The 26493-nt window shown below is 39.6% G+C and overlaps 2 protein-coding genes and 1 pseudogene across 3 annotated transcripts in view; all 3 read left to right on the top strand.

Moving 5' to 3' along the window:
- LOC146489182 (tauropine dehydrogenase-like) overlaps nucleotides 1–26493 on the top strand; it is a 90368-nt pseudogene that overhangs the window by 17932 nt on the left and 45943 nt on the right. The gene's annotated exons all lie outside the window — the stretch shown is intronic.
- On the top strand, nucleotides 394–4693 carry LOC146489186 (uncharacterized). The gene is made up of 2 exons (XM_085107084.1): nucleotides 394–552; nucleotides 3880–4693. The coding sequence occupies exons 1-2, from the start codon at nucleotides 495–497 to the stop codon at nucleotides 4221–4223; spliced, it is 402 nt and encodes a 133-aa protein (XP_084963210.1). The 5' UTR covers nucleotides 394–494; the 3' UTR covers nucleotides 4224–4693.
- Nucleotides 21115–26493, top strand: part of LOC146489184 (uncharacterized) — a 31274-nt gene continuing 25895 nt past the window's right edge. The window contains exons 1-2 of the mRNA XM_085106926.1: nucleotides 21115–21344; nucleotides 24397–24678. Coding sequence (XP_084963052.1) covers nucleotides 21257–21344; nucleotides 24397–24678 — 370 coding nt within the window. The 5' untranslated portion in view covers nucleotides 21115–21256. The remainder of the gene's footprint in view (nucleotides 21345–24396; nucleotides 24679–26493) is intronic.

Raw genomic sequence — 26493 nt, 5'->3', positions numbered from 1 at the left:
AGCTTTCTTTTCCTTTGGATGACCATAGAAATCAACAACTAAGACTTAATAAACGAATGAACTTTAATCTCAAGTCTTACGTGTAATACTTCTAAAAAGCAGTAAGCCAACAGCCGTCATAAGAAGCAGTAAGCTTTTCGGCAAAAAGAAGTAATCGAGAAATTCACTTATCACCGATGTTGAAAAATTTGGCACTGATCCGTGAACAAAATCTGTTCAATTCGACAGAAAGCCTTAGATAACAATGACCTGAACCACGTTCAGTCTGCGATGTTCGCATTGTCCTGCGGTATTCCCAATGGAAATGTACCCAAAGCAACTTCAGGTTAAACGACTGCAGAAAACTCGGCCCCAGGAAATGCAAGGAACTTAGAGGACCTGGGAACGTCTTCCCGTCTATCCCAAGCTTCCACGTAACCGGTTCTCTTTCGGTCGACACTGAAAAATCTGCAAAGCGAAGCAAGTTTTGTGAGCGAAGAAGTTCAAGGGAAGAAATGAAGTGCGTTTCCTCTCCTCTGCTTGTTTTCTTGCTTCTTGTATCTTCCGCAAAAGGTAAGAAACCAGCTAACACAAATAGTATTAAGTATTATGGAATTCAGGAGTAAGCTTGCTTCTCTGAATTTTAAAGTGGACTTGAGACTCCGCATAGCCACGGATTAAGAAAATGAGCTTGCTAAAAGTGCTCCGTTGTACTGCAAAATTGCCCTGTTGATCACTGCTGTACTCCAAAATTGCGAAGCACTGCTTGCAAAAAGCTTCAAACGTTTCTTTTTATACCTCAGTGCTCCTGATAGAAATTAGTAACATGGTGATGTACGTTTATACAACGGCCCATAAACGATCACAAACCTATCCGACCGGACGGTCGGCGTAGATTTTGCATTTAATACCGGTATCATAGCAAAAGAAGAACGATTGATGGAAAATCAAAAGAAACTTTGTCTGTTCCAGCACAATATGATGTTAAAGAAATTACAGCTCTTTTACGGGGCATGGAAAAGTTTGAACTGTTCTGCTATAATTCACTCTACTCGTTTCTGTTTTTCACCCGCATTATTTGACAGGTTTCCATAGTCCGTTTTATTTCAATCATACTTAAATTGAACGTTTTCAGATAACTCCTGTTGACTTAAAAGTTTAAGAAAAGATGTTTAATATGACCAACGAACTCGGAAACGAAACAACTATACTGAAGTTTCGATTGTCGAAGAACCGCATTTGCACTTCGTTTACGCGTGCATTTGCATGTAGTGATTTGCCTTTACGTGTGAGCCAGGCGTAACTTTTTTGGCGAATGCTTTTGTAGATGTGATTTCAGCCTTAGCAAGATTTTCGATTTTATTGTAAAACAGGCGAAAAATTAAATCCACAAACACTGCTTTGCAAGAGGAGAAGAGAAAATCAGACCATGCAAGATAAAAGTGGTTTCTAAGAAAGAAGATTTAGCTTTCCTAGAAAACCGAGGCTATAAATAGATCACGAAAGGCTCATTTCCGTTATTGCATCATATTCCTAAAAAATGGTTTTCCGCTCATGCTTCGCGGAAAACTTTGTTAAACAAAGAAGGTTTCTAGGTTTTGTTAGTGTAGAGTAACAACCCTAAATTTCAACATTGTTATTTTTGCTTATTTCAAGAAAAGCCTAAGCTTTATCCATAAATATTTCACGAAATATTATTCGTGGTATTTTTTCTCGAGTCGAATTTTGTGTGTGATGTTTTCGTATTCGTGTTATAATAGTCTAGCTATTTAACGAGAGATGGAATTCTGGTGATAAGAAAACGCTGTCGTCTCCCAAAGAGAATTACTAAAAATGAATATAGATAAGAAAACAGAAAGTGAGTAACAACTGGCAGCTGGAAGGAATGAAAATTTACATATACCGGTTAAACAAAGCAAACTTACAAAGCGTGTCAAAGAAATTACATTTACACAGATAAAACTGGTCTGGCAGATATTATTCATGCTCCTCAGAGAAGAAAAACAACTTTACGTGGTGTGGAAAATAATCGAAGAATCACGTCTTCGCTGACAATTATTGTCTAAAGGAATTTATAATTTTTCATTTGCCCAGGGTCTGCACTACCCGAAACCATGGTAATACCACAAAGCAATACAGACATAAAGTTGATATTGACCACAACTCAAATTAAATAGCCTTGAACCATAAAAGAGGTTATTCATCAGTCAGCAGTAAAGACGAGTGAATGGGTAAGCCGAACTGTGATTATAAATAAACGCCGTGATGTATTTTAGACCGCTGTGTAGATAGCCTGTTAGTGTGTTTCAGATTGCAATTGTGGACAGCTAAGAAAGCTAGTCCTTTCCCTATCCCTTACCTTACATCTGCAGGCTAGCAATAGGCAACTTGACAGAAGTCTATGTGAACAGACTGTACAACCAAACAATGATAACTACAGGGAAGACAAATTCACATCCTCTACGTTTTGGACAGCAATGAATTTGTATGGGAAGGATATCTAACCAGATATATATCTTTAGTACCTTATCTTGCAATACAGTAGGCCGTCTGAAGCCTAAAAAATTGTAAAATGAGTGGAAATTACTACAAAGGCGGAAAGTCACATCTCTGAGTTATTTTTCTGTACATGTATTATACATGTTCCTTGAAGCTAGATTACTGCCTGGTTAGTTGGACAGCTGACATCGAGAGATTTTTAATGGGTCATTCAGAAATATTCAAGCCTACCCCAAGTTCAAATGGGGAGGGATGCACGTCTAAAAAGCCTTCACTTCACTTCACTTTATTTATTTTTGCCACTTTTTTTACTTACATCAATTGAATTTACAGTTACTTATTTAGTAGCAGGATGATCTCAGCAAGCTTGTAAATGCTTTTCAGGGGAGATCACCCTTGGTTCAATTTGTTTTGTAGTAATTTATACAATAAAGGTGGCCATCTTAGGGATAAGGATAACATTTACAAGAGTTGTAATAGATTTTTTTTATATCATTAAATTTGTAGACTTCTCATGCTTCGTAAGGATTAGGTTGATTTAAGATGAACTTTTTAACTTCTCTCTTAAAAGTATGAGGAGCTTTAATTTCCTTTAATAGTATTGGTAAGTTATTCCAAGTTTCAGAGCCTTTATGTTTCACTGAGAATCTTCCATAATTTGTTCTCTGAAAGTTGACATGTAATTTCTTAGAAGATCTAGTGTTGTACCTATGGATAGTATCATTCGTTACGAAATAGTTTTTAAAACCCAAAGGCAAGCTTCCGTTGGAATACGAATGCATAAAAATGGCTAACTGATAACGGTTAATTTCATATATATTTAATAATCCTAATGATAGAAAAAGTGGCTTAGATTCTTGTAACTGATAAAAAAAAAAAAAAAAACCAAAAAAAGCCAAAAAAAAAATAATAAAATAAAAAAAACGTCTCAAAAGCCAAACTTTTTAACGTTGCACAGTTTGGATCTAGTCTGGAAGTGTTAAGGGATGGGGGGAAGGGGGGAGCAGTATAGAAGTCAGGTGGAGCTTACTTCAACTGGAGTAAGTTATTTCAACTCCAACAAAATTGTATCTGTACGCCTGGCACCTATTGTATGTATATAATATACTGCTTCAATTTCTGCCACTTCCACCCGACTCGACAATGTTGATCTAGAAGTCTTTATGATGCAGCAGTTTCCAACTGATTAAAAAGGAATATTTTATTTGCTGAAGCCAGCAAAGTCATAAGATTAGTAGCGCTGCTATTCTGACAGAAACAATTTTATTTAGCGACTATTCAGACTATATAAACTTTAAAATACTTGTCTGTAAAGACACGAAACGTTTACATGTAGAAAATTGTGATCGTGAGAAAAGGAATGTGTCTTTTTATGACATGCTTGTCTTCTCATTACTTTAGGTGAAGAGAACAAAGACTGGTGCTTCAGTGACTACGCATTCGGTGTAGCAGTAGGAGTTGGAGTAGTAGCTGCTGCTCCGTTTGCCCTCAGCGCTGCAGGATTCACAGCTGGCGGGGTGGCAGCGGGATCTTTGGCTGCTGGCGTTCAGTCAGCCGTGTACGGAGGAGCGGTGAGCTCCGCTAGTACATTTGCAGTACTTCAGAGTGCTGGAGCCGCCGGTATGGGCGTGGGGGCCAAGGTACTCATATTTTCGGCTGCAGGCGGAGGGGCCACGTATGTCAAGAGCAAGGTGTCTCCTTGTAATGCCGTTGGGAAACCAGGATGTCCATCAGAAGAGAACTGATTCAGCATGGAACTGGCATCATGTAAAAAGAAGAATCGGTCTATTGCTCTAGCATGAGTTCTTTCTCACTGGACGGTTACATATACTAACTATGAAGCTCGAAAACACACCTGTACTCAAATAGGCATTGTGTTAGCTTGAGAGCGAAAACCGCTGTTAATTACAGTACCTTTAATATTGTCATTTCATTGCTTTATAGGCTTTTAAACGAACATTTTGTTATCTGTTTTGATTTCTGTGTATTCGTGATTAAACAAGTTATATTGCGCAAAATACATGTAAATATGATCAAATGGGCATTACGAAATTTGCAACAAAGTCATTAATAAGTTTTCCAAAATAACTAAAAATATTATACAAAAAAAAACAATGGATCTATAAAAATATAATATATACATAATCCTAAAAAATCCTAATAAAAAGCTAATCTAAAAAGATGGGTCTTAAGTAAACCTTTAAACCTATGAAAATTGGGCTCATTTCGTGTTTGTGATGGTAACCTATTCCACAGTTTAGGTGCCGCAGCTAAAAAAGCACGGTCAACCGATGTCTTTGAGACCACTTTAAACAGACGATTCCCAGTCCTATGTCAGACAGACGCAATCTTGTTACGTTAAGACTGATCAAAAAATACTAAAAGTGCGTCACTGCAGTCCTAGGAGTGTATGAAAATCATAAATTTACCACACAAGGGGGGGGGGGGGGGGGGTGAGGAAGGTGCAGCCTGTGCGGAAGAGACTCCCACTCCCGTATCAGCCTGCACAGTAAGGACTTTAAGAAACCACAACGGCAACGCCAACGAAAAAGTCGCTCGAAAAAATAAGTTCGCGTCACTTGTACAACTTCGCGATTATTCCAATTCGTTCAACTTGTACAATGTGGCTGAACTTTCCAGTAACAGAATAGGTAGGAATGGCGTTTAAGTTGAGACAGATTGAAAAATTTAGCGTCGTATGCCACGTTCTCCACAAAGCCTTGAATTTAGTCATTGCACGTTGTGGTTTGGCCGAGCACGGTGGAGAAATGTACCGAAATTCATAACACACGTGCAGGGCCTTTGTTTTTCTCATTATATCCTATTGTTTTGTGACGTTCTCGCTGCCGTCGGCGTAGTAGCTTCTAAAAATTCCTAGTAACAGCAGGCGACGCTCCCGTACCAGCTGAACAGGAATATCAACTTTCCCACGCGTAGATCCATGATCTCCCGAGATTGACGGATGCATACGTACGATTCAGCTCCCAGTGCAGGGCAAAGGACTCCCCAGGATAAGACAAGTGGTCAATACTCATTTCAGTTCCCATGTGGCTATTTCATTTCCTGCCTTAAGTCTTAAATTCTGCAACTTAGGGTTTACTTTCTCCGGCTCGTTGGTAGCCCTCACCTCCCCAAGTAAACCATTTATAAAGCCTCTATTTCGGTGGAGACTGTCATATAGATCTATGGACAGGAATCTATCGATTTTCATACTGACGTGTCATTGTAGGAAGGGAACTTTGCCACCGCTGTAGCATCAACTGACCTGATGTGAAGCTCTATACGGGCCTGCAGATAATTCCTGAAGCACAAATGAAGTGGAACCGTAAATGATTGTCGAACCAGAGCTGATCCCGTCCGGCAGTGGCAAATTACCGTACAGAAAGTAGGGATGGCGTAGAATGAATGATGCAAACTTTGATGTCTGTATAGTCGTTCTATATTGTCTATTTCTTTGCTTGTTTTCCTTGTTTTTAATAAAAAGCAAGCGTTTTCAAAATATTCCCTCAGTAAATCGTCTAATGAAAATCAGTCAAGTCAACATTTTTAACGCCAATAGTTTTATGATAATCCTGCAATTTTCCATGTGTTATACTATACCTGATGACAAGAGACTTTTAAGTCAGTTAATGAAGAAAGGAGATCAACCACTGAGAGTATTAAGGGATTCTATTATTCACGTTTAGTAGAGAAAGTCAGGGAATCAGTCTCAGAATCACATAAATCTAAAAGTTTATTCACTCTTTCAAGGCACACGTATTAACACTGTATTTACATAAAATAATGATCACGGGAATGTGAAGGATATCATTGTCCCCATGACCAAATTATGTGTACATGCAAAGTTCCACTTTGGTTGAAATAGGGTTCCGTGTTAGTAAACGTAAGTAATTTGTAATGCATTAGAACATTAGTCAGAGAAGTCAACTTTTAACGAGATAGACTGTAGCATTTCAATCCCTCCCCCCCCCCCCCCCCAAAACCTCGGGCTCCGATGTGATTCCGATAGGAAACTCATTTCCTCAACTGCACAGGAAATGAAGCTCCAAAGTAAACCCTTGATGTACACTATTTCCAATAATAGTATTGCATTCTTCTGAAACTGGACAATCCTTTCTAAAAAGGTCTACCTTTTTTAACACTTTTTTACTCCTAATCTTCGGCGGCCTAGACTGGTGTCAGGATAGAACCTCGCTTTAACCTCCATTATAATACAAACTCCATAAGCCGTACCTAAGTGGGTCTAAGTTACATTTACTATAACTCGAATTATGCATTGGCAGATCAAGGGAAGAGGTCCACGTCTATTTTGGCCGACATACTGTCGTTCTGAATATTTTTACATTTTTATCCCCCCATCACTCTCCCTTTTGTACTTTAGCCAGCTCTCTTTCCCCTCCCCAGCGAAGGTCTAGGTTTGCTAGTGGGACGAGCAGAATGCTTGCTAGAAGCTAGATCTAACAGTTGTCTAACATCCGGGATCTATTGTACATACATAATAGGACTACTATATCACTTGGACTCTCCGAAGCATCTCCTTGAATTGGTCCTACGCCTATTTAACACTTGACAGTACAAAAAAAAAAATGGCATTTTGAATGACTTTTCGTAGTGCACTCAGTTAACGGTGACGCAGAACATTTCTAATTCACTCATCTGTTAACTAACTTAATTGAAGATCAGTTTAGCACACTGAGTGCCCGTTGAGAAAGTAAATTTAAAATCCTTGTTGAGAGGAGAGGGTTTTTTTTCAATTGATTCTTATTGTTTATTCCGGGACGCTAAATCAGATGGCCAGGAATGAAACAACAATTTTGCTCACATTTAACTGGCGTTCGATTGATCCTATTCCGGAGTACGGGTAAGCTGAAGAGCTTGCAACTCGCAACTCGCAACTCGCAACTCGCAACTCGCAACTCGCAACTCGCAACTCGCAACTCGCAACTCGCAACTCACAACTCGCAACTCGCAACTCGCAACTCGCAACTCGCAACTCGCAACTCGCAACTCGCAACTCGCAACTCGCAACTCGCAACTCGCAACTCGCAACTCGCGACTCGCAACTCGCAACTCGCAACTCGCAGCTCGCAACTCGCAACTCGCAACTGCAACTCGCAACTTGCAACTCCACAACTCGCATTCTTCGCACACCCTTAGATTTTTCTTTTTAAGTAAATTTGAAAAGACATTCAGCAAACGTTTTCTGATACACTCGACTCCAGGAAAGCATTGCATAACCTTCCTGTTTCTATCTTAGCACGCGAGAAGAAAGGTGTACAACAGTTGATGGAAACGATTTTAAAATTAAGAGCTTTACAAATCATTTCGCAGTAAGCGATGATTCAGCTTCTGAACGTTTTAATTTGGTGATCAAAGCGGTCATGTTCGAGAAAATCAAGAATGAGTTGGGTCAACAGAGTGAAATAGGCAGAAAACTGCTCCACACGTTTTGTAGATGAACGACTCAAATCAGAGAAGATGAACCTATTCTCGGTTTTCACTGTCACGCCATTGAAAAAAAAAATCGAAACCATTCCATGAATGAAGTCAAGAAATTGACATGGTATAGAGGATAAATAAATAAGGCATTTGTCCAAGTGTCAGGTCTGTGCGGCATTCTGTACTCGAGTTATTTGACAAAATGTTCAACATAAATTTATAGAGCTTAGTATGGAGACGCCATGTTTGTGTCCCTCTGAGGGGCACAAACATGGCGGCCGGAAATACGAAAAAACATCTGGAGTTCACTTTTGCCAGAAAAGAAGTTTGTTTGCCCTTGTGAATTTTCGAATGTTTAGATTAATATTTCTCCTCAAACTTAAATTGTTTAGAATGCTGAAAATCACCCGAAGAGTCATTTTTAAGATACAGAAAAGCTCTGTCACGGCCGTCCTCTTTATGTCACGCACGATGGAAACTCGGAAATTGAAACTGGTCTATTTTCAAAAGGAAGCACGACATCGAGCTAAGAAATTGTGAACAGACATATTTTTAGGTAATCTTTCCTTGAATGAAGGTAAAAATTTTGTAGGCCTCCCAGCTTTGAATTCTAGAATTTGGTGACGTCACGTGAAAACCGAGAATAGTTGACCATGAAGAAGCCGGCGTACGCGTTAGCCCCAATCTTGTAAAAGTAGTGGCAAGTCATGAAGGTGAAAGCAGCAGATAAGGTAGTGGAGCTCGAGGAGAACATGTCTCTTTTCGCTTGTCTCATGGTGGTTTGCAAGAGCCGACCAGAAGTTAGGCAGTCTGCCTTTATGAGTTCACGATATCCCTAAGGTCTCTGTTTGCTCCTGACGGTGCCATGCTGTACTGCTCATGTAAGAGCGCTCTCATGCACAATTTTGGAGAACTGAGCTCAAGGGGAAGTCTAGTAGTGGTGTTAGGTTTGAAACCAGTGCCGAGAATAACGATGTGCTAGTTCAGGTCGCCATAGTTAATCCAATGGCTGAAGTTCAGTCATAAAACAAACCAGTCGTCTCTTCAGCAGATATGATGACAACCAGCGGGAAATCGCTTAATCTTTGACAGAGTGTCACAAAAAGTTCCTATTATTCATGTTTTCGTTGTTTTCGTTTCACGTGTTTCCTTTGCATTTAGAAATTTCATCGTTTCTTTTTCATTATCTATATTCGCTAGGGATATTGTTAATTATTTGTAGTCTTTATTCGTCGTATTTTTATCAGTCAAAAAATGTCACTAATATATTAGTAGTTATTGTCTTAGGAAATTGTGTGTAGTATTGTAAATTTCAATGTAGTCTAACTAACTATTATTATTCTCGTTACTGTGTATTTCGTATCTTATTGTGTAATCAGCATTTATTGTACATCTTGTAGTTAGCGTTTTCTGGAATCTTCTTTGTAATGTCGTAATTGTGTAGAGTGTTTAAATAGGGGTCTGGTTGTTGTTTATGGTTTATTATTTATCTTGGAAAGGCTTGGACGAAGAAGTAAGAAGAGAAGGCGCGACACTGTTGAACGACATGGCCAAAACCTTCGGTAAACCTCATTTGCCGGTGGCTAACTCTAGCCTTGTATTGTGGTGAACCAGAGAAAGAAGCACAAGCAAGCGGATGAAAGAACTTGGCACTAGTAAGTTACGAAGTGCAGACGAAGAAAGTACCTAAGGAAACGCTGTCGTTCTAGAAGCAAGTTTGGATCTTAGACTGTATAGCAAAGCGAAGAATTTTGTAGGATTGTCGTGGAGTGAGTTTTGTGAGTTAATAATTCGGCGTCGAATCGAACATTTATTTTCTTTTGTGTTGGACCGGGAAGAATAACAGCGAAGGAACTGAACTGTATAATTAATTTAGTTTAAGGTAATTAATTAGGTTTAGGAATAGTCTTTACGTTACAGTGTATTTGTGTTAAAACGTTTATGTATTCTAAATTAATTAAACTTGCTGTATTATTTAGTCTGTTAGTAAGTTGTGGGTTTGCGGGAAGGGTTTTGTACAGTCCCCTTTTTAATCGTGTCATTCAAAGGATACATCCATGGCCACGTCACACAGAGACGATGTCCCATCATAGCTGAAATCTATCACAAGAAGACAAGGATCCGAAGACACTGTTTATTAGTGCATTACCGATTCGACACATGCTTGTGGGAAAGTTCTGTTGAAGAAACCGCTCCCGCAAACAAGGACCAAAGCAGAGCTAACCGCCTTTCTAGGAAAGAAAGTAAAGGAGCGTGGTAATGCTGGTGGAAGGAAGATTGTTGTGCCATGGGAAACGGAGTGTGTAGCGACACACAAAGATATACCACATCTTTAAAGTGACCGTCAAGAGGTCGGTACGAAGAAGATGCACGGATGCCCTCGCTACCACTGCTGATGGTGCATGAGACTTATCTATTCATTCACTAGACACCGATGTCCTTGTATTAGTAATCAGACAGTATTCAGAGATGTGTCCCAATACCTCAATTGTCACTGGTGCCGCAAATCATCGATCTATTACTGAGTTACACAATCCTGAAAGCCCTTGGTCCTTCCAAGAGAGCTGCGCTGCCCGCATTTCATGCTATCACAGGACCTTATAATGCTGGCAACTTTTTTGGGAAGGGAAAGGTGACTTGTTGGAATAAGTTTCGGGCAGCCAAAGATTCCATCCTTTGCGCCCCTGGTATTCTCTGTCAAGAGAAACAGCCCGTTGACTACATTAAAGATGGAATCGAAAGGTTTGCCAACTGTATCTACGGAAGCCTGACAAAGCAATTGTTAAAGCTTAAGAACTGAGCAGAGCAGAGTCTGAGAGATTGCCACCAACACAAGCAGCACTGCACCAAGCTCATACTGCGTGTTCATTTTCAGTTGACGGTTTTAAACAATGATGTTATACCAAATCCCGTGATACCGTCACCGAGGGATTATGGATTGGATTTGGCAATGGGAAACGAGCAGTGGGGTAGCTGTAATGACAACTCTAGCACCGGCTCCTAAGGCTATCATACAACTTTTCAAGTGCAAGTGCTCAAGGAAGCGATGCTCGTCCAATCAATGTTAGTGCCGCAGGGCTGGGCTTCTCAGTACAGACCAGTGTAGTTGTTCTGGCGATAGTGAATGCAAAGTCAGCAAAACGACGACCTTCATCAGAGTGACGAGGACGAGAGCAGTAAAAATGCGAAGAACTGTAACTTGCTCTCAGTTGATAACTGTCGGTATTTTTTTTTTAGGTAATCTTGAAAAACGTAATATGTTTCACCTGGCACAAGACATTTATATTTGTACGTCTTCAAAAGCTGTAACATTGGCCATCTGATTGGACCATGTGTGAAGCCTCTTTGTATGGTCCTAACGGTTAATATGTTTCTTTCTCGGGCATTTTAAAGAAGACCATGGATTTTCAATAGCAATCTTTGTCAAGGGACAGACTTACTCAACAAATGCAGACATTATCATTAGTGAAATAAGTTTGGCGTGTCTATCATGAGTGCTTGTCACTGGCTTTAAATCTCCAATATTACAGAAATCATAGATTTGTTCTATAGAGCGTTTTCATTCACGTGACGACCGGCCATATTGGTTTACTGAAACAAAAAAAAGTATTTGCATAAAAATAGTGTTCAATTCCCAGAGGTTTAGTTTGGGACACCAACATGGCCGCCGTGACGTCATGTGAAAACACTCCATAGCTTACTCTGGAAATTTACGTGACTTAGAGAAATTCTTTCTCACAGTTAGTCTTGGAGCATGTGTAATCCCGTGGGACATATGGACATATGGAGGCCAGCACGGAAACGATGCTGGAATATAAAATCTCTTATAACTTCCGAAAGCATACCCCGTTGCTTTCCAAACTTGCCTTCAATGTTCAATTCGCTAGTTAATTGATCATTTCCGGGGCATATTAATGGCGGTCACGTGACCTTACAACAGGCTGGAATGTAAAACTCCTTATATATACACGGACTGTTGATTATTAAACGTAGCTACATTGTGGCAAACGATACTCTTGGTTGTTTTAGGTTGGTTTTAATTAGAGCAATAGTCACGCGACCCGATTAACATGGAAACGAGACCTAGTCGGGGAACAAATGTCAGGATTTTTTAAAGTCCCGTAAAAATTTTGTGAAAAAAGCAAGCCACTAGTCTAGATGTCTTAATGGGACCCTAAGTGATCAAAAAAAATTTGGTGGCACTTTTGCAACTTGCAGCGACGGCTTTTATAGGGGTTTCAAAACTGGCCTATATGCCACAGCATGGAAACGAGGCTACGGCAGTTAATTAATGGTATCTTTTAACCATGTAAATGAATCAACACCAAACTCTACAAAATAATGTTTTTTTTTTATGTTTTAGACCCTTCTTGGACTTCTCACATGGTAAGGGTGTGGGTCACGTGACTTAGTTGCCATGGAAACGTTGCTCAAGTGTAACCCTTCTTCTTCTCTGGCGTGACTAACCTCCGCTAAAATATTACTGACATGATCTTATCAGTTTACTAGCTCACTACACTGGTCATTTTGATGCCTTCTTAGGGAAGGACTGGTCACGTGTATATCAACCTTGAAAACGAGGCTGATGTTGTAATAACAAAAAAGAGATGTCCTTATTAAAGTAATTTTCTTTTGGCGCGTCCAAAACTTCATTATCATTAATTCTGCTGAAAAAATATTTTTCTATCCAAAGAAAAGCTATTTTTGTACTTAGTAGGTACTGCAGTTATAGTAACTCTCAACTGAATGATTCAAAGACTACAACTGATATTAGTCAAGCTGTCAGACAGTAGCAATCTTAATATCAGCCTGACAAAATCACATGATCGGTCGTTAAACAATCCTTGATGCTGGGAAAATATTACTGAGCTATCGTTCCCATCGCTGTGATACGCCAGATCCTGCGTCTTCTTCAACTTATGGTTTGCATTATGGCTGTTCTCGCAAGGGGGTTCCACTAAAGGAGTAGTTGCACAAGACGGTGATGTTGAGATTTGCTTTTGGACATTGAAATCAGTTGTTATAAGATCTGTGTTTTGCACAGGCATACTTCATCACTGAATGAATAACAGCTTTGGGTGCTGGTAGTAGTCTTCATCACAGGAAGCCAATTCTTGTCGTGCAACTCCCAGCCAAAGTTTTGTGGAAAGGGTAGCTGGGGATCAGGCTCTATGTCATTACTCCAGACCATCGCTTGATAATTTGCTCTCATTATGGCTTGCCATAGGGCAGCTTGTGTTGCAAGGAAGGCACCAGATCTTTCAGAAATGGGTGGAAAGTGTCTTGTTGTAACCTAAGGAACCGACTGCGTAGCAGCACAAGGATGTGACTAAAGAGAAGCCGACACAAAAATGTTGCTACATGCTGTTGATACTGCTGTTCATGGAGCCATGGAAATTAGCATCCATTCACCAGATACCTTGGCAACTCTGCAATAAGGAGAATTTCGTCTCTGGAACAGGTCAAAGGTATCAAACAATCAAGTAACAGTGTATCGTACAGTCCCTTCGTAAGGATAAGATTGTAGCCCCACCAAAAATCCACGCATTGACTGGTTCTTACTGGTAGCTTTGGAAAAGCCACATAGCTGAAAGTACTATTTCGAGTATCAGACTACCGCTCTCTCCTCAATTGAGAACGAAGTTGAGTTCCCAGGTCAGCTATGTGCGGAATGCATTGATCATTACTTTCAAAGATCATCTGACATGCCGGTAGCTTTTCCGAAAGAAACAGACTCAGTCGGTAAGACTTTCAACTCTACGACTAGTCATAATGAGGGCGAATTATCTGGCGATTGACTGGAATAACGACATACCGCCTGATCCCCAGCTACCCTTACCACAAAACTTTGGCTGGATGTTGGACGCTGAAATGTCGGGAGTTATAGCTACTTCCAGTGCTATTATTACGCAGAAGGCGACACATGTAATACTGAAGAAAAACAACAACACTGAGAAAACAAAACTTTTCTTGCTGAGAGACATTTTCAAGGAAAGGAAGAGTCAAGGGGACTTCAACAACCTCGATCTATGGCTTTTGGATCGTGTGTTAGGATCCGACCATTAATCTATATTAATCTGGGGCTGACTGTCATGGCGGGCAGTTTGTTTGTTTAAGCGTCTTCGCCAAACTATGGCGCACTGGAATATTGTTGAGACCGACACGGAATGGACATGAAAAATGAGCGGCAAAGACAAGAAACGCGCTCGGGGATCTAGCTCTAATGCGGAAGATATATCAGACGCACAAATTTTAGAGAAGTTATCTAGCATCCATGATGACATTAAAATGTTAAAGGATGAATTGAAAGGAGAGATTAAGACAGTCAGGACGGAATTAAGCGAAGCCACCAAGTCTCTCAACGCCGTCTGGGACGAAATCAAATCCCTAAAAAACGAAAATCTGAAGTTGAAAGAGCAATGCGACAATACGGCTAAAGAAAATGATAAACTGAATAAGGAAATTACTACTTTGAAAGATCGCATTATCAAGTAGGAAGATTACAGCCGACGTGAGAATCTTCGCTTTTACAATATTCCGGAGAATCCTGGAGAGAGCGGCGAGGAGTGTTCTAGAAAAGTAATGGATGGCCTAAATGAACTCGGAGCCAAGCCGGAAAATTTAATGTTCCACGCCATCCACGGAATAGGGAATCCAAACAAAACAACGGCATCCTCTACTAGCGCGGCGGACAGTGAAGATCGGACAGCAACAAGAGAGGAAGGATCCCGTCCCGTGCGTCCACGGCCAGTTATAGTTCGCTTTGTGTCACGAATGGACTCAGACTGGGTCTTTAATAACAGAAGAAGGCTTAGAGACAGCTCCCTTTTTTCATCTGTATTTATCGATAAAGACTTATCCGCAGAGTCAGCAAAAGAGCGAGGTAAGCTTCGGGCCGCATTTAAGAAGGCCAAGGAATTGAACATTGCAAGAGTTTTTCTTAAAGGTAAAAAACTGGTAGTAAACAGTTCCAGCTACACAGCAGATAATATTCCCGAATATCTCCTACCTCAGAGAAATGTTAGTGGTTAGTTTTCTTTTCTTTATTATTATTATTATTAGTAGTATTATTTATTGAGTATCCTTTATGCTCACAGATATTTCCGAAATCACTAATTAGGGTTTGACATTTACTTATTTATTATACAAACTCATTATTATACACATATACATATATATCGTCTTAATTTGTTGCTTGATGCTATCGTTTCCTGATTATAGCTTCTTACTTGCCTAGTTTATTTGCTATTTTTTTTTCAAAAGCTATTTCGTCAAACTGCATAATTTGCCAGTCAAAAAATATCGTTATTCAAGTTGCCATAGTTTCACTTTTTTCTCACTCCCTCAGTATAACAGTCCTGAGTCCCTGTGGTCGCACTAAGGATGTGAATCTTGCGATCCCTTTTAAAATTCGTATTATTATGTTGTGTATGATTCTTTGTTTGTATGTGACTATGGTCTCCAAACCTACCAAGTTAATCAGAGTCAATGGGGCTTCTTGGAACACGCCATCAATAAGCACTAGTTTCTGTTCAATATCAGTTGAAATGTTTTACAACTAACAGTGAATACTACTTCAGAAGAAATGGAAAAGGTATCTCGACAGTTTAAATGTTAGTTAAAAGTCTAATTTCTTTTAGACTTCAAAGAAAGTATTCACATATCCACGATATTATAAGCTGTTTTTTATGATATTATATTAATTTTGCTAGTGCTAATATCTTCGACGTGTTGTCATGAATCGGTAATTTATTTTTCTCTTATGAAGCGAATCCGGAGTCCTATTGTATGAATTTAATAGAGAGACCGTTTAAGTGTTAATTTTTTTTGTACTGTTAGTAACGCAGTGTGAATAGCGTAAGAGGTTGTAGTGGAATTATTAATTTTAAGTATCTTAGTTTGTTTCCGTATGATGTGTAGTGTATAGCGTGAATAGTAATATTGTAGTAGTGTGAAGAAAAATAACAATTATATTTAAAAAAAAAACATGTATAGGTTTGTTTAGATAAAATAAAGTGTTTACAGTGAAAAAAAATTAATCTATATTGATATAGACAAATAATCCTTTTTATCCTTTAAATCCTTGCATTTTTTGTCACTCGGTAGTTGCGTTCTACCTCGAAAAAGTTTCGTCAAAGGTTGTTGTGTCTTTCGCATCTTTGTTTCCGGCCAAAAAGATGCGTTTGCATGGGTAAAGCTGGAATGAGAGCTTTGATTGGCCAGACACTAGCCAGACACATTAGATTTCCTTGTGGTTATGCTGCCTTCCGTTTTCACACAGCACAACAAAAACGAAACTATAGGATAGGGAAAGGAAAAATTTTGATCCTTGTGTTTGTGCCGGCGCCTGTGCTTATGCTTGCGTCGAGGTCGTTGCACTGTCTCTTATGCGTTTGGCGCTTGCACTTGCATCGCAAGTAAACAACCAATCTTTAGCAAAGAGTCGTAATGCTTTTGAACCATTCTGTTGAGAGTAACTATTCCAATACCCGGTAATAAAATAGATAATAAGTCACAGATATCTTTTCTTTTGATAGAAAAATGTTTCAGTATTAAAAGTCGTATTGAACAATAAGTAAGCAATATTTGAACTCGCAATAAGAAAATTATTTTAATACGGTCATCCTTTTCAACTTATTAAAACATCAGCCTCGTTTCCGACCTTAAAGTTTTAAACATGATTTTCAATTTTTGCTTCTTTCTTCTGGTACACAGATTATCCCATCCCAGCTTACCGCGAAGGGCGGTAGCGCTAGAATAGTAATCTGACTTCGTTATGACCCGAATGGCACGATTTTGAAGCTTTTGTAATTTGTCAGCTAATTCGTTGCTGAGACCGTCCCACACAGGACAGCAATAATCAAAATATGGTTCAATAAGGGCTCTATATAATAATATTGCTGTATCGTCGCAAATGAACGGCCTCAGTCTTTTAAGTGCACCAATGCCAGAGGAGATAATCTTGGCAGTCTCGTTAACATGTTTGGACCACGAAAGATTTTGATCGATGTAAACTCCTAAGGATTTGGTGTGGGGCACTCTATCAATATCGTGACCCTCAATTTGTACAGTTAGTGAATGGCCAATTGTAGTACTAGCAAGTCTCTGCCGTGAGCCTATTAACATTAATTCCGTTTTGGCAATATTCAGGCTGAGCTTATTTACATTGAGCCATTCATGAAGGTTAGCTAGTTCAGTGTTTAGTACTGATTCAAGCTCTGGTAAGCTGCTGGCGGCAATGCTGATACTTGTATCGTCGGCGTGCATTCGTGGTAACGCCTTACGTAGACAGTTCGGCAAGTCGTTAATATAGATCAGGAAAAGAAGTGGACCAATGAGGCCTCCCTGTGGGACACCACAGGTAACAGCACGCGCACCAGACAGCTCACCATTAACTACACACTTTTGTTGACGATCGCTCAGATAGGAGTCAAAGCACTTTAGGGCCCTATGATCAATGCCATAACTAGCTAGCTTTCGTAAAAGAATCTTGTGGTCAATGGTGTCAAAAGCCTTTTTTAAGTCTATGAAGATTACACCATTTATAAGACCGTTGTCAATATTGACAGAGCAACTGTTAGAAGCTTCAAGCAAGGACGTTACTGTGCTATGAAGTGATCTAAACCCAGATTGACAGTTAACTAAAAGATCGTTATCGCTAAGATATTTGAAAAAATTGGTCGTAAATTATTCTTTCGAACACCTTAGCGACAGCAGGTATAATCGAGATTGGCCGGTAGTTGTTTACATCTTGTCTTTTGCCCTTTTGGAAAATTGGCGTCACTCTAGCTAGCTTCCATTCAGTTGGAACAATACCAGAGGAAATCGACTGATTGAACAGGAATGCTAGGGATGATGCCAGAACACCGAACGCCATTTTAAGCATCCTGGATGGCAAATTGTCCAGTCCAGTCGATTTCTTAGTGTCTAATTTTTCAAGTAGTTTACGGACTTCATTGGAGCTACAACATTTGAAAGAGAAAGTCACATTAGTTGAGATAAGATATCTTTCTGGAACAGTATCAGCAGAAGGTATGTCTCTTGCCAAGTCATGACCAATATTAGCGAAGTGGCAGTTAAATGCTTCCGCCATTTCAGATGCAGAACTAGTTTTTATGTCCCCGATTTTAATATCCGCAATAACTTTTTTCATATGTTGACGAGAGCTCAGCTCGTTAACTAGCTGCCAAGTTTTACGGGGATCATTTCTGCTAGCAGCGAGGTGATCGCTAAAGTATTTACGTTTAGCATATTTAAGGAGGCTCGAGGCAGTTTTTTTGGACTAAGGGTGGAAGTTTTGAAATTACAATCTCGCATACAAGATAAACTTCGATCTCCTTCATACTACATCATCATTTCAACATATGATCAAAGTTAATTTTCTCATCGGTTTCCAAGCAACAGATATTACCATAGCAACGGAAGCGCATAGCCTCTCATTTTAAACATTGTCGATTATCTCGAAATCTAGTCAGACACTTTATGACGAAACTTTAGGGATTTGAACTACTTAATCTAGACAACTTGTAGGCGAAATAAGAAAAAAATCTGTAAGAGCGTTTTCAAGTAAATAATGAATCAATTTTTACGGGGTTATTTTGTTTATTCCAGCATTTTTCACCAATATCTCTGGCAAAATAAAACTTGACACTTTGTCTTTTCTGTCATAGGGTCTTTCCTGATAGCAAAACATTCTAAACGTTTATTGAGCTTCATGGGTGTCTCCGATTTTAAGATATTTATGTTTAAAAACAGTGAAAATAAAGCGCAGATGAATGAAAAAGTTCCTACTTTGCATAAATCGAGATATCTTTAAAATACCCCGGCAAATTTTTCTGTTAAATTACAAGCGGTTAGAGTAAGAATTCTTTTCGATATTCACGCAAGTTTTAGACTCAAGAACTGAAACCGGTGTTAGATAGGAAGGTTGAATCTTGGTCAAGTTTCAGTCGTTATTCGCTTTCTCGGAACAATAATTTTATTTCGTTTGTCCCGGTCTGTCCTCTGTTATTCACGTGCTGTGAATATTTATGATTACGTGAGGTCGTGCAGACTAGAAATGGCTACAGAAATACCTTCTTGGTCAACCATGCGCCCGATGTCAACGATCTCATCCGCACACTCGCGCGAAGAATTCGAGTTTCGAAGGCTGTTAGTTCCAACATGGATAATTATTGAATCAGGCTTCCGTCTGACAATCGGCTTGATGTGATCAGCCATGTCGTTCGTAGTGCAGCCGGGAAAGCTTGACACTTGGACTTTGGAATTAGGGCCAGACATGCTACGTCCGTTCAGATGTTTTAGAATGGAATCACCTGCGATGATTGTGGAATGGAAATCTTTGTTGGTCCTATTCTCTGTTGGCTCTTTTGGCGGTTCTTTAGATTTCTTGACCGTTGGCTGGTGGGTCGCCCTTTGTTCCGTTTAGATGTTACCACTGTAAAGGCATCTGAGGTGTCACAATTATGGCTGTCGTTCACTTTGACACCTTCACCAGGAGTGGGATGCAAATTACTGCCATCTTGAGGTGAGAATTCATTGTTCAAAAGTCGTAGTGCAGTAATAAGACTCTTGTTTTCATCATTTATTATTTTGGCTTCTGTCTTTAAGTTTTCGTATTTTGATTCGATCTCACGAAGCCTTCGTTGAAGATCCTGATTCTCCTTTAAGAGTTCGGTCAGATCCGGCGCGATACCACCCTGAGGCGGCGAGCCGTTTTGCCGGCCAGCCGGGCAGTTTGAGACTTTTTCATTCAAACTGTCAATTTCTGATTGAAAATAGACTCCAAGATGGTGCAATTCACCGCTCAGGGAAGTACATCCTTGGCATTGGTCAAGAGTATCATTAAAAGACATGTTATGAGTATTGCTCACAAGCCGTTTTCGGGGCAACCGTGTCCATCTGCTGCGAGAGGTCCTTGACCGCCTGAATGCAACGCAGTTGAATTTGATAGAAGTAAATCGGCCTCGTCGATTGGCTTCTGAGCTTCGTTGCGCTGGATCACATTAACCAGTTGCTCCTTCAATAAAGGACCGTCTTTCCCTTGAAAAGAAAGAGTTGATTGCTTTCCACCATACCACCATACCACGTATGCCCCGGAAGTGATCAATTAACTAGCGAATTGTACATTAAAGGCAAGTTTGATAAGCAACGGGGTATGCTTTCGGAAGTTATAAGGGATTTTCTATTCCAGCCGGTCGTTTCCGTGCTGGCCTCCATATGTCAGAATTTCGAACCCCAATAAACCCCGTCGTAGCAAGTTGCAAACTTACCACCAAACTTTTCATGTCTACTAGGTCCCAATAAACATTCCTAGACCAGTGGCTTGCTCTTAGCACAAATTTCCCTCGGGACCTTATATCGTAACATTTGCTGCTAAAAATTCCTCTCTTTACGCTCCCAGACTATAAAGCAAAGCGAATAGCCTTTCCGTAAAATGTTCTGGAGGATTATCTAAGTCCTTAGAGTAATGAAGAAATACATCGATGACGAAATACTTAAAATAGCATTTGAGAGCTTTCTTGAGGAGCATGCCTCCAAATCTCCCTATAGGTTTTCGCCTACGGCGCTCGAAACACCTGCCTCGCCTTCCCTGAAAGTCTGGCTACGGCCCTCAAGTCGCTAAATAGTTCAGCTTCGAATGAACTCAACGCCATCGTAAGATTGTGCCGCCAGAAAACCACCAGCTGTGAAACAGGTAGTCATTCCATGCATTTCTTGACCAGTAGGGAATGGTCTCGACGCTGGGTGTTAGGAAAAATGTCTGATCACGCAGTTCGAAATGATTGCAGTGAAAAAAAACTACATTGTCTCATACAGACAAGCGATTCCTTAGCAGCGTAGTTGCACCAGGTTTTTGAAAGAAACACCGGCTAAGATTTAGTCATTTCATTTACAAAATATCAAACTTTTGTTTGGTGGAATTTATTGTCTTAATGGATTTTAAAAATACAGGTGCTTATCAACCTAGTTAATTATAGATTAAAGTATTTTTAAGCTGTCTTTGTTTTTCACTGGAGCAGCCAATCGCTGTTAGCCTTGTACTAAATTTACAGACTTTTTCGTTGTTTTTGCATTTATCTTGATTTTTTTTTCTATTACATGGTTTTATCCTCTATAATGCGACCTTGCACCTTTAGGTACGAGTTGGTCATATGGTTCGTTGACTCTTCATAAGCAAGTATTACCTGACGGAGAAATATGAGAACCGTGATGAGATGCAACGTTTTCAACACGCACAGGTTCTTTAGGGGTTCATACTCTTGTGACACTCAAGCAATATTCATTTGTTCGGTTTCCTTGCATTTTCACTCGGACTTCCAAACGTTGACCTGGCAAAATGTTGATGGTAATGATTTATTGCATTACTGTTGTCGCATTCTCAGTAGCCACGCCCATATCTCCGAGTGAATCGAGAGAGGTCTCCGGTAAGTACTCTCTAACATGGGACCTTAAGATTGAAGGTTTCCTCTTAAGCTGCAAACCATAAACGTCATCAAGCAGTTTACAGTTCGGAGTTCACCCTATGTACATAATACGAGCTTAAGATTGAGGGTTACTTTTTATCTAAGCACCATGGAATACTCAAAGGAAAATAAGATGGCGGCTGAAAGGAGGATAGTATCGATGCATGCACTAATGTAGTTGGTAATTCTTGTAATCTCAGAAACCTGACTGAATCAAATGAACCCCTTATTTATAGAGATAATTATTTAAGAAAGGTAAATTTGACGTTTAAACGTGGCTTTATAGTTTAAAAACAAGCGAAAAACTTTGCCGTAATTCACTTACCTCTGGACAGTGTCCTTGTCGTTGAAACCTAACTCCCTTAAACATCAAACGGGACGGCAGGATTGGAGTAACGTGACAGGTTGCGGGAAAGGAAGAAAAGCCTCAATCTTAAGGTCCCTAATAGCAGCATTTGTGCTCGAAAAAAAGCAACGGGTGATTATTTTTAAATTTCGACCAAAAGGGGACCATTATTTATATGAGGAAGGCGATTCTTTAACGTAAATATGAGAAGTATAGAATTATTAGAAATTTTAATAGTAGGAAAATCTCGGAAGATTTGAAAGTCACGGAAACAAAGCCCTCACTGGTAAACAAACAAGGCGTTGTGTATAAATTTAAATGTAGTCCGTGTGATATGAAGTATATAGGCTACACAAGCCGTCACCTCCACCTTCGCATTGAGGAGCACAAGTATTTCGTCATCGGTAAACATCTTAAGGACCAACACGATCAAAGACCGAACAACCTTCACAAGCAATTTGCCATCCTAAAGAAATGCCGCGGAAAGTTTGAGTGCCTTACTTACGAGATGCTACTAAAAAGGAAAACAAGACCTACTCTTAACACTTAAAAAGACTCCATTCTGGCAAAACTGTTCATTTAATTATATACATTTTTTTGTTTTGCTCGATCTCATTTTATTCTAATTTAGTGTCACACCTTTCTTTATATAACGTTACTGAACTTACAATAATTTACATTTGATAATGGTGACATGCCGTCACCGAAACGCCATATTTTAATCTCGCTACTTTTTATTCTGAAATATTTTTCAAAATCTTTCGTTATCGGAAATATTAGGAGAAGTTAATTTCAAGTTAGTTTCAATTGCGCGCAGCTAGAAGGTCGATATAAATTAAATTTTACAAGGTGTGCCCCGAATGACAAAAAAGAGCTAATTAAGAAATTAGCTTTCCCTCCGAGACAATAGTAACAGTATAAGACTTGGACATAAACAACCGGGAAAGTCTGCGTTAGCTGAACATATATTGTTTTCGTTTCGTTCACTTAATCCCCTGAACAATTTTTTTAAAAGGCTTAACTATCAGAGCAGGCAGAGCACGTAACTTTGCCAAAAGAGGCGTAAGGGACCGGAATAATTTACTTAAATAGGCAAACGGGATCCCTAGAGAGCCATCCAGTAATGAACTATTAACAGAGGGTGAGAATACAGTCAACTCTCTCATAGCGACCACTTCTCGTAAGCGAACACCTCCCGTAAGCGACCACTTCGAAAACTGTACCATTTTTTTCTCAGTTAAATAGTGTTTCAAGAACTTTCTCATAGGCGACCACCACTCAAATTTCTTAAAAGACCGCGACCACTTTTTAGGCCAGAAATGTGATATATTATTTTGTTTTCTGTTTCCGGTAAGCGGCCACCCAACATAATCAGGTATGATCGTTAGTAAATCATTACTCAGAAGTGACAAAAGTTCAATTTTTAATGACGCTACCCCGGACTGCTGAGTTCAAGCATAACATGAGACACATTGACAAGTACTGTACACTCTACTGCAAGTGAAAAAATCAAATAAATTAGTTTATATTTTCATAATTTTAGCTGATAAGGTAACATTTTTATGTTATTCATTAAGCAATCCAGTATTTTGTTGACCTTTCCTGTAAGCGACCACCTTCCGTAAGCGACCACGTTGTCGTGCCCCAAGGGTAGTCGCTTACGAGAGAGTCGACTGTAGCGGGAAAAACTCCACAAAAAAGGTTAATACAGAAGACATTAATAAACAACTCTCTCGAAAACTCAGAAAACCTTAACTTAGTGGCGGAAAACATAATAATGAGCACACAATGTCAAAAAGCAGAAGATAAAACCGTGCAGATCGTTTATGGAACGAAACATTCTAGCCCCGAAAACCACCGTTGGAACTGCCTACTGCACGCGTACTTTCTGCACGCTGAACGAGCAACGAAAAGACGTACGTAACAAGAAAGTAATGAAACGAAAGGAAACGTTTTACAATTCAAATCCCTTCAGTGCTGCTCATTATATAAAAGAAAACATAAAAAAATATTTGCTTCCAATTTTTTTTGTAAAAAAATATAATAAGCATTCTCTAAGATCCTATGCACAAGTGCAAACGGGCGATCAAATTGTACTTTTTGTTGGTTTTCAAGCAACAGCTGCTACCATAGCAACGATGACACAAAGTACTTCATTTTAAATAACCGGTTGATTATCGATCTCGAAATCTAGTCAGATACTAGCTGGCTAGTTTTCGAGCAAAAGAAAAAGGTTCAATTTGTTAAAAATTTGCATTTTTGTTTTATACATGGTGATCTTTGCCCCCCCCCTCCCTGATGAGGGTTGAAGTTTTATTCCAAACTTTGGGGTTTTAAGGACGGTGCCTACTTTTGTTACTGCGCATACTCTCTGTGCATCTCGAGATACTCGGGTTTCCTATGGGTGGTGCCTACTAATACAGGGATATTTTTGTATGGTTTAAAACTATAGCCTTAAAACTATAGCCCTTGCTAAGATCCGCTTTCACCGTATGGTCATAAGCCACACAAAAATACTTCATTATTTGTAGACACCGTCCTTAAAATATTTTTTATACATACATTTTTTTAAAAAACCAGGGGAACATAGTATTTTTTAAGACTTGGACTGCTTAAATGAATTCCGGAAGTTGGGGTTAAACCGTCTTTTTTCTTTAATGTGAATAGGAAGGGTAAAGAGAGTTAATAAAGTGACCCCGACTCCACGCCCGGATTGTTACCTAAACTTCTTCGCCGGCGATAAAGAACCCACAGGGCTTGAGTTCGACAACCCTACATCACTACGCTACCTGTGTCAAGCTGGCCCTGCTGGGGACTATTTCTCGACTCTCTTTGATGACACCGCAGGAATCGCCATATTTTCCGCGTACAAAATTAACGCAGTCCAGGGAGCTAATATAGGAACGTTTAAAAGAGCAGCTGTCAAGGGCTCCTGGCAGAAGTATCCCGGTGAGTACAATGCTAGAATCATCCTCAGACATTGTCAAATAAATAATAAATGAAGCATTTAAAATCCTCTCAACATTGGCAAAAAAAACCCACTGCCTCAGAACATTTAGAAGAATTGCAGATACCCAATTGTTCTTGCTGGAAATTTGTAAATGTTAAAAGTACCATAGAGCCATCATAGAACAAAGTCGTCACCTAATAATTATAATAATATATATCTGAGCTAATTTTCCAAAAGGTGACTACAGAAATTGAGCACATATTGAGACTTTCTAGGCTGAAAGAATATGCTAGTCATTAACAAAACTTTAGTTATGGTTCATCACAAGAAAGTAAGGTCAGAAAATACTATGTAAGAGAAAAGAGGGGCTTTTCTTTGGAATTAGACATGACATTGACATCTGAGTGAAATGCAACATGACCTGTAATCCGACTAAACAAGTGTGACATTTGGCAATTATCAACGGCACCAACGCATCCCAAAACCCATTCTTTAAGCGCTTAAGTCTAGCTTTCTACAACATAATCGGCTTAATCGGAGCAACACCGCGTTTTAAATTAATTTTCCGTCTTCATTCTAGAGTGATGACGCAACTTCGAATCACGCCATACGAACATCTGGTAATTATTTGACACTCGAGACCGGAAATCCGACCCAAAATCGCACTTCTCGACTTATTGATCAGTAACCTAACAACGCTACAGTTATAACGGCGAAAAACTATCGAATAGCTTTTCAAACGCACGCTTTTTGAAGAGAAAATCCTTGCCATTTGTTGCTCATGTTTTGGACATATTACATTTAGTCCCGGATGTTGACTAAAAAATTTGAAGGGGAAACAACAGTACAGTAGTTTTCAACAAGAAAATAAACTAAGTCTCTGGCTGGAATAAAAATCTCCCATCATTTCACCTTGCCCGACTAGAAATCATCCCTAAGACCTACTTTTTAAAGCCAAAGACTGTCACCTCCTTAAGCACAGCTCACAATATGCAACCCTTAGCCCATGCCCGAGTAATCGAAAATTACACGTTTAGCTCAAAAGAAGACTGGGTATAGGAAGGATATTAGACGAGGCAGGAACTGCACTTGTAAGACTTCTTCTCTCACTAGACTTAATGACGTCCTCGGGAAAACTTTGCTTCAGTAAGCCAAACAAAACGCTAGGTCTAATGAATTTGTTCTGAGCTCAGAGCACCCGGAATTCAAAGCAAATCGTTGTGCACATTTGAGCAAATCTTCTGCTGTGTGGTGCCGAGCGAAGGACGAGATCAAGGACGGCTTTTTTGTGCACAACTGAATTCCTCGCAGACGTTTTAAAACATTTAAGGCAAGTCCAAGTGTACGAGGTACACTCACTGAGACAAACTTCAAACTTATCGAGGAGCGTAATAGCTGTGCACATTTGTTTAAATGTTTTGCTGAGTGCATGGTGCCGATCGAAGGAAACGAACATTATGGCTGCCGCTCGAACGGATTTCATTGATGAACTTTTGTAGCTGAAGTCCTCGCAAAAGCGTAGAAACATAAAGGCGAGAATTTTCTTCGATCGGTTTTCCGGCGAAACCTCGTACCGCCAGGATTTGAAAGCCATCCTGAAAATTTTGGAAGTAACCGCTTGTTATTATTGTTGTTGTTATTATAAAATCGTGCAATATTTTCGAGCCATTAAGAGCTGTAACTATCAACTATACCCATGCAAGATAGAAAAATTCGATTTTCTCAAACTTTGCCATATTAAAGGGCTTTGTTAACTTGTTACAAAAATTGAACTTTGAAGTTGTTTGGATTTTTATTTTCTTGTCGAGACGAGT

This window comes from Pavona decussata, unplaced genomic scaffold, assembly GCF_977016875.1.
Source record: "Pavona decussata unplaced genomic scaffold, jaPavDecu1.1 SCAFFOLD_6, whole genome shotgun sequence".
Classification (NCBI taxonomy): domain Eukaryota; kingdom Metazoa; phylum Cnidaria; class Anthozoa; order Scleractinia; family Agariciidae; genus Pavona; species Pavona decussata.
This window is presented reverse-complemented; position numbering and strand designations above follow the sequence as displayed.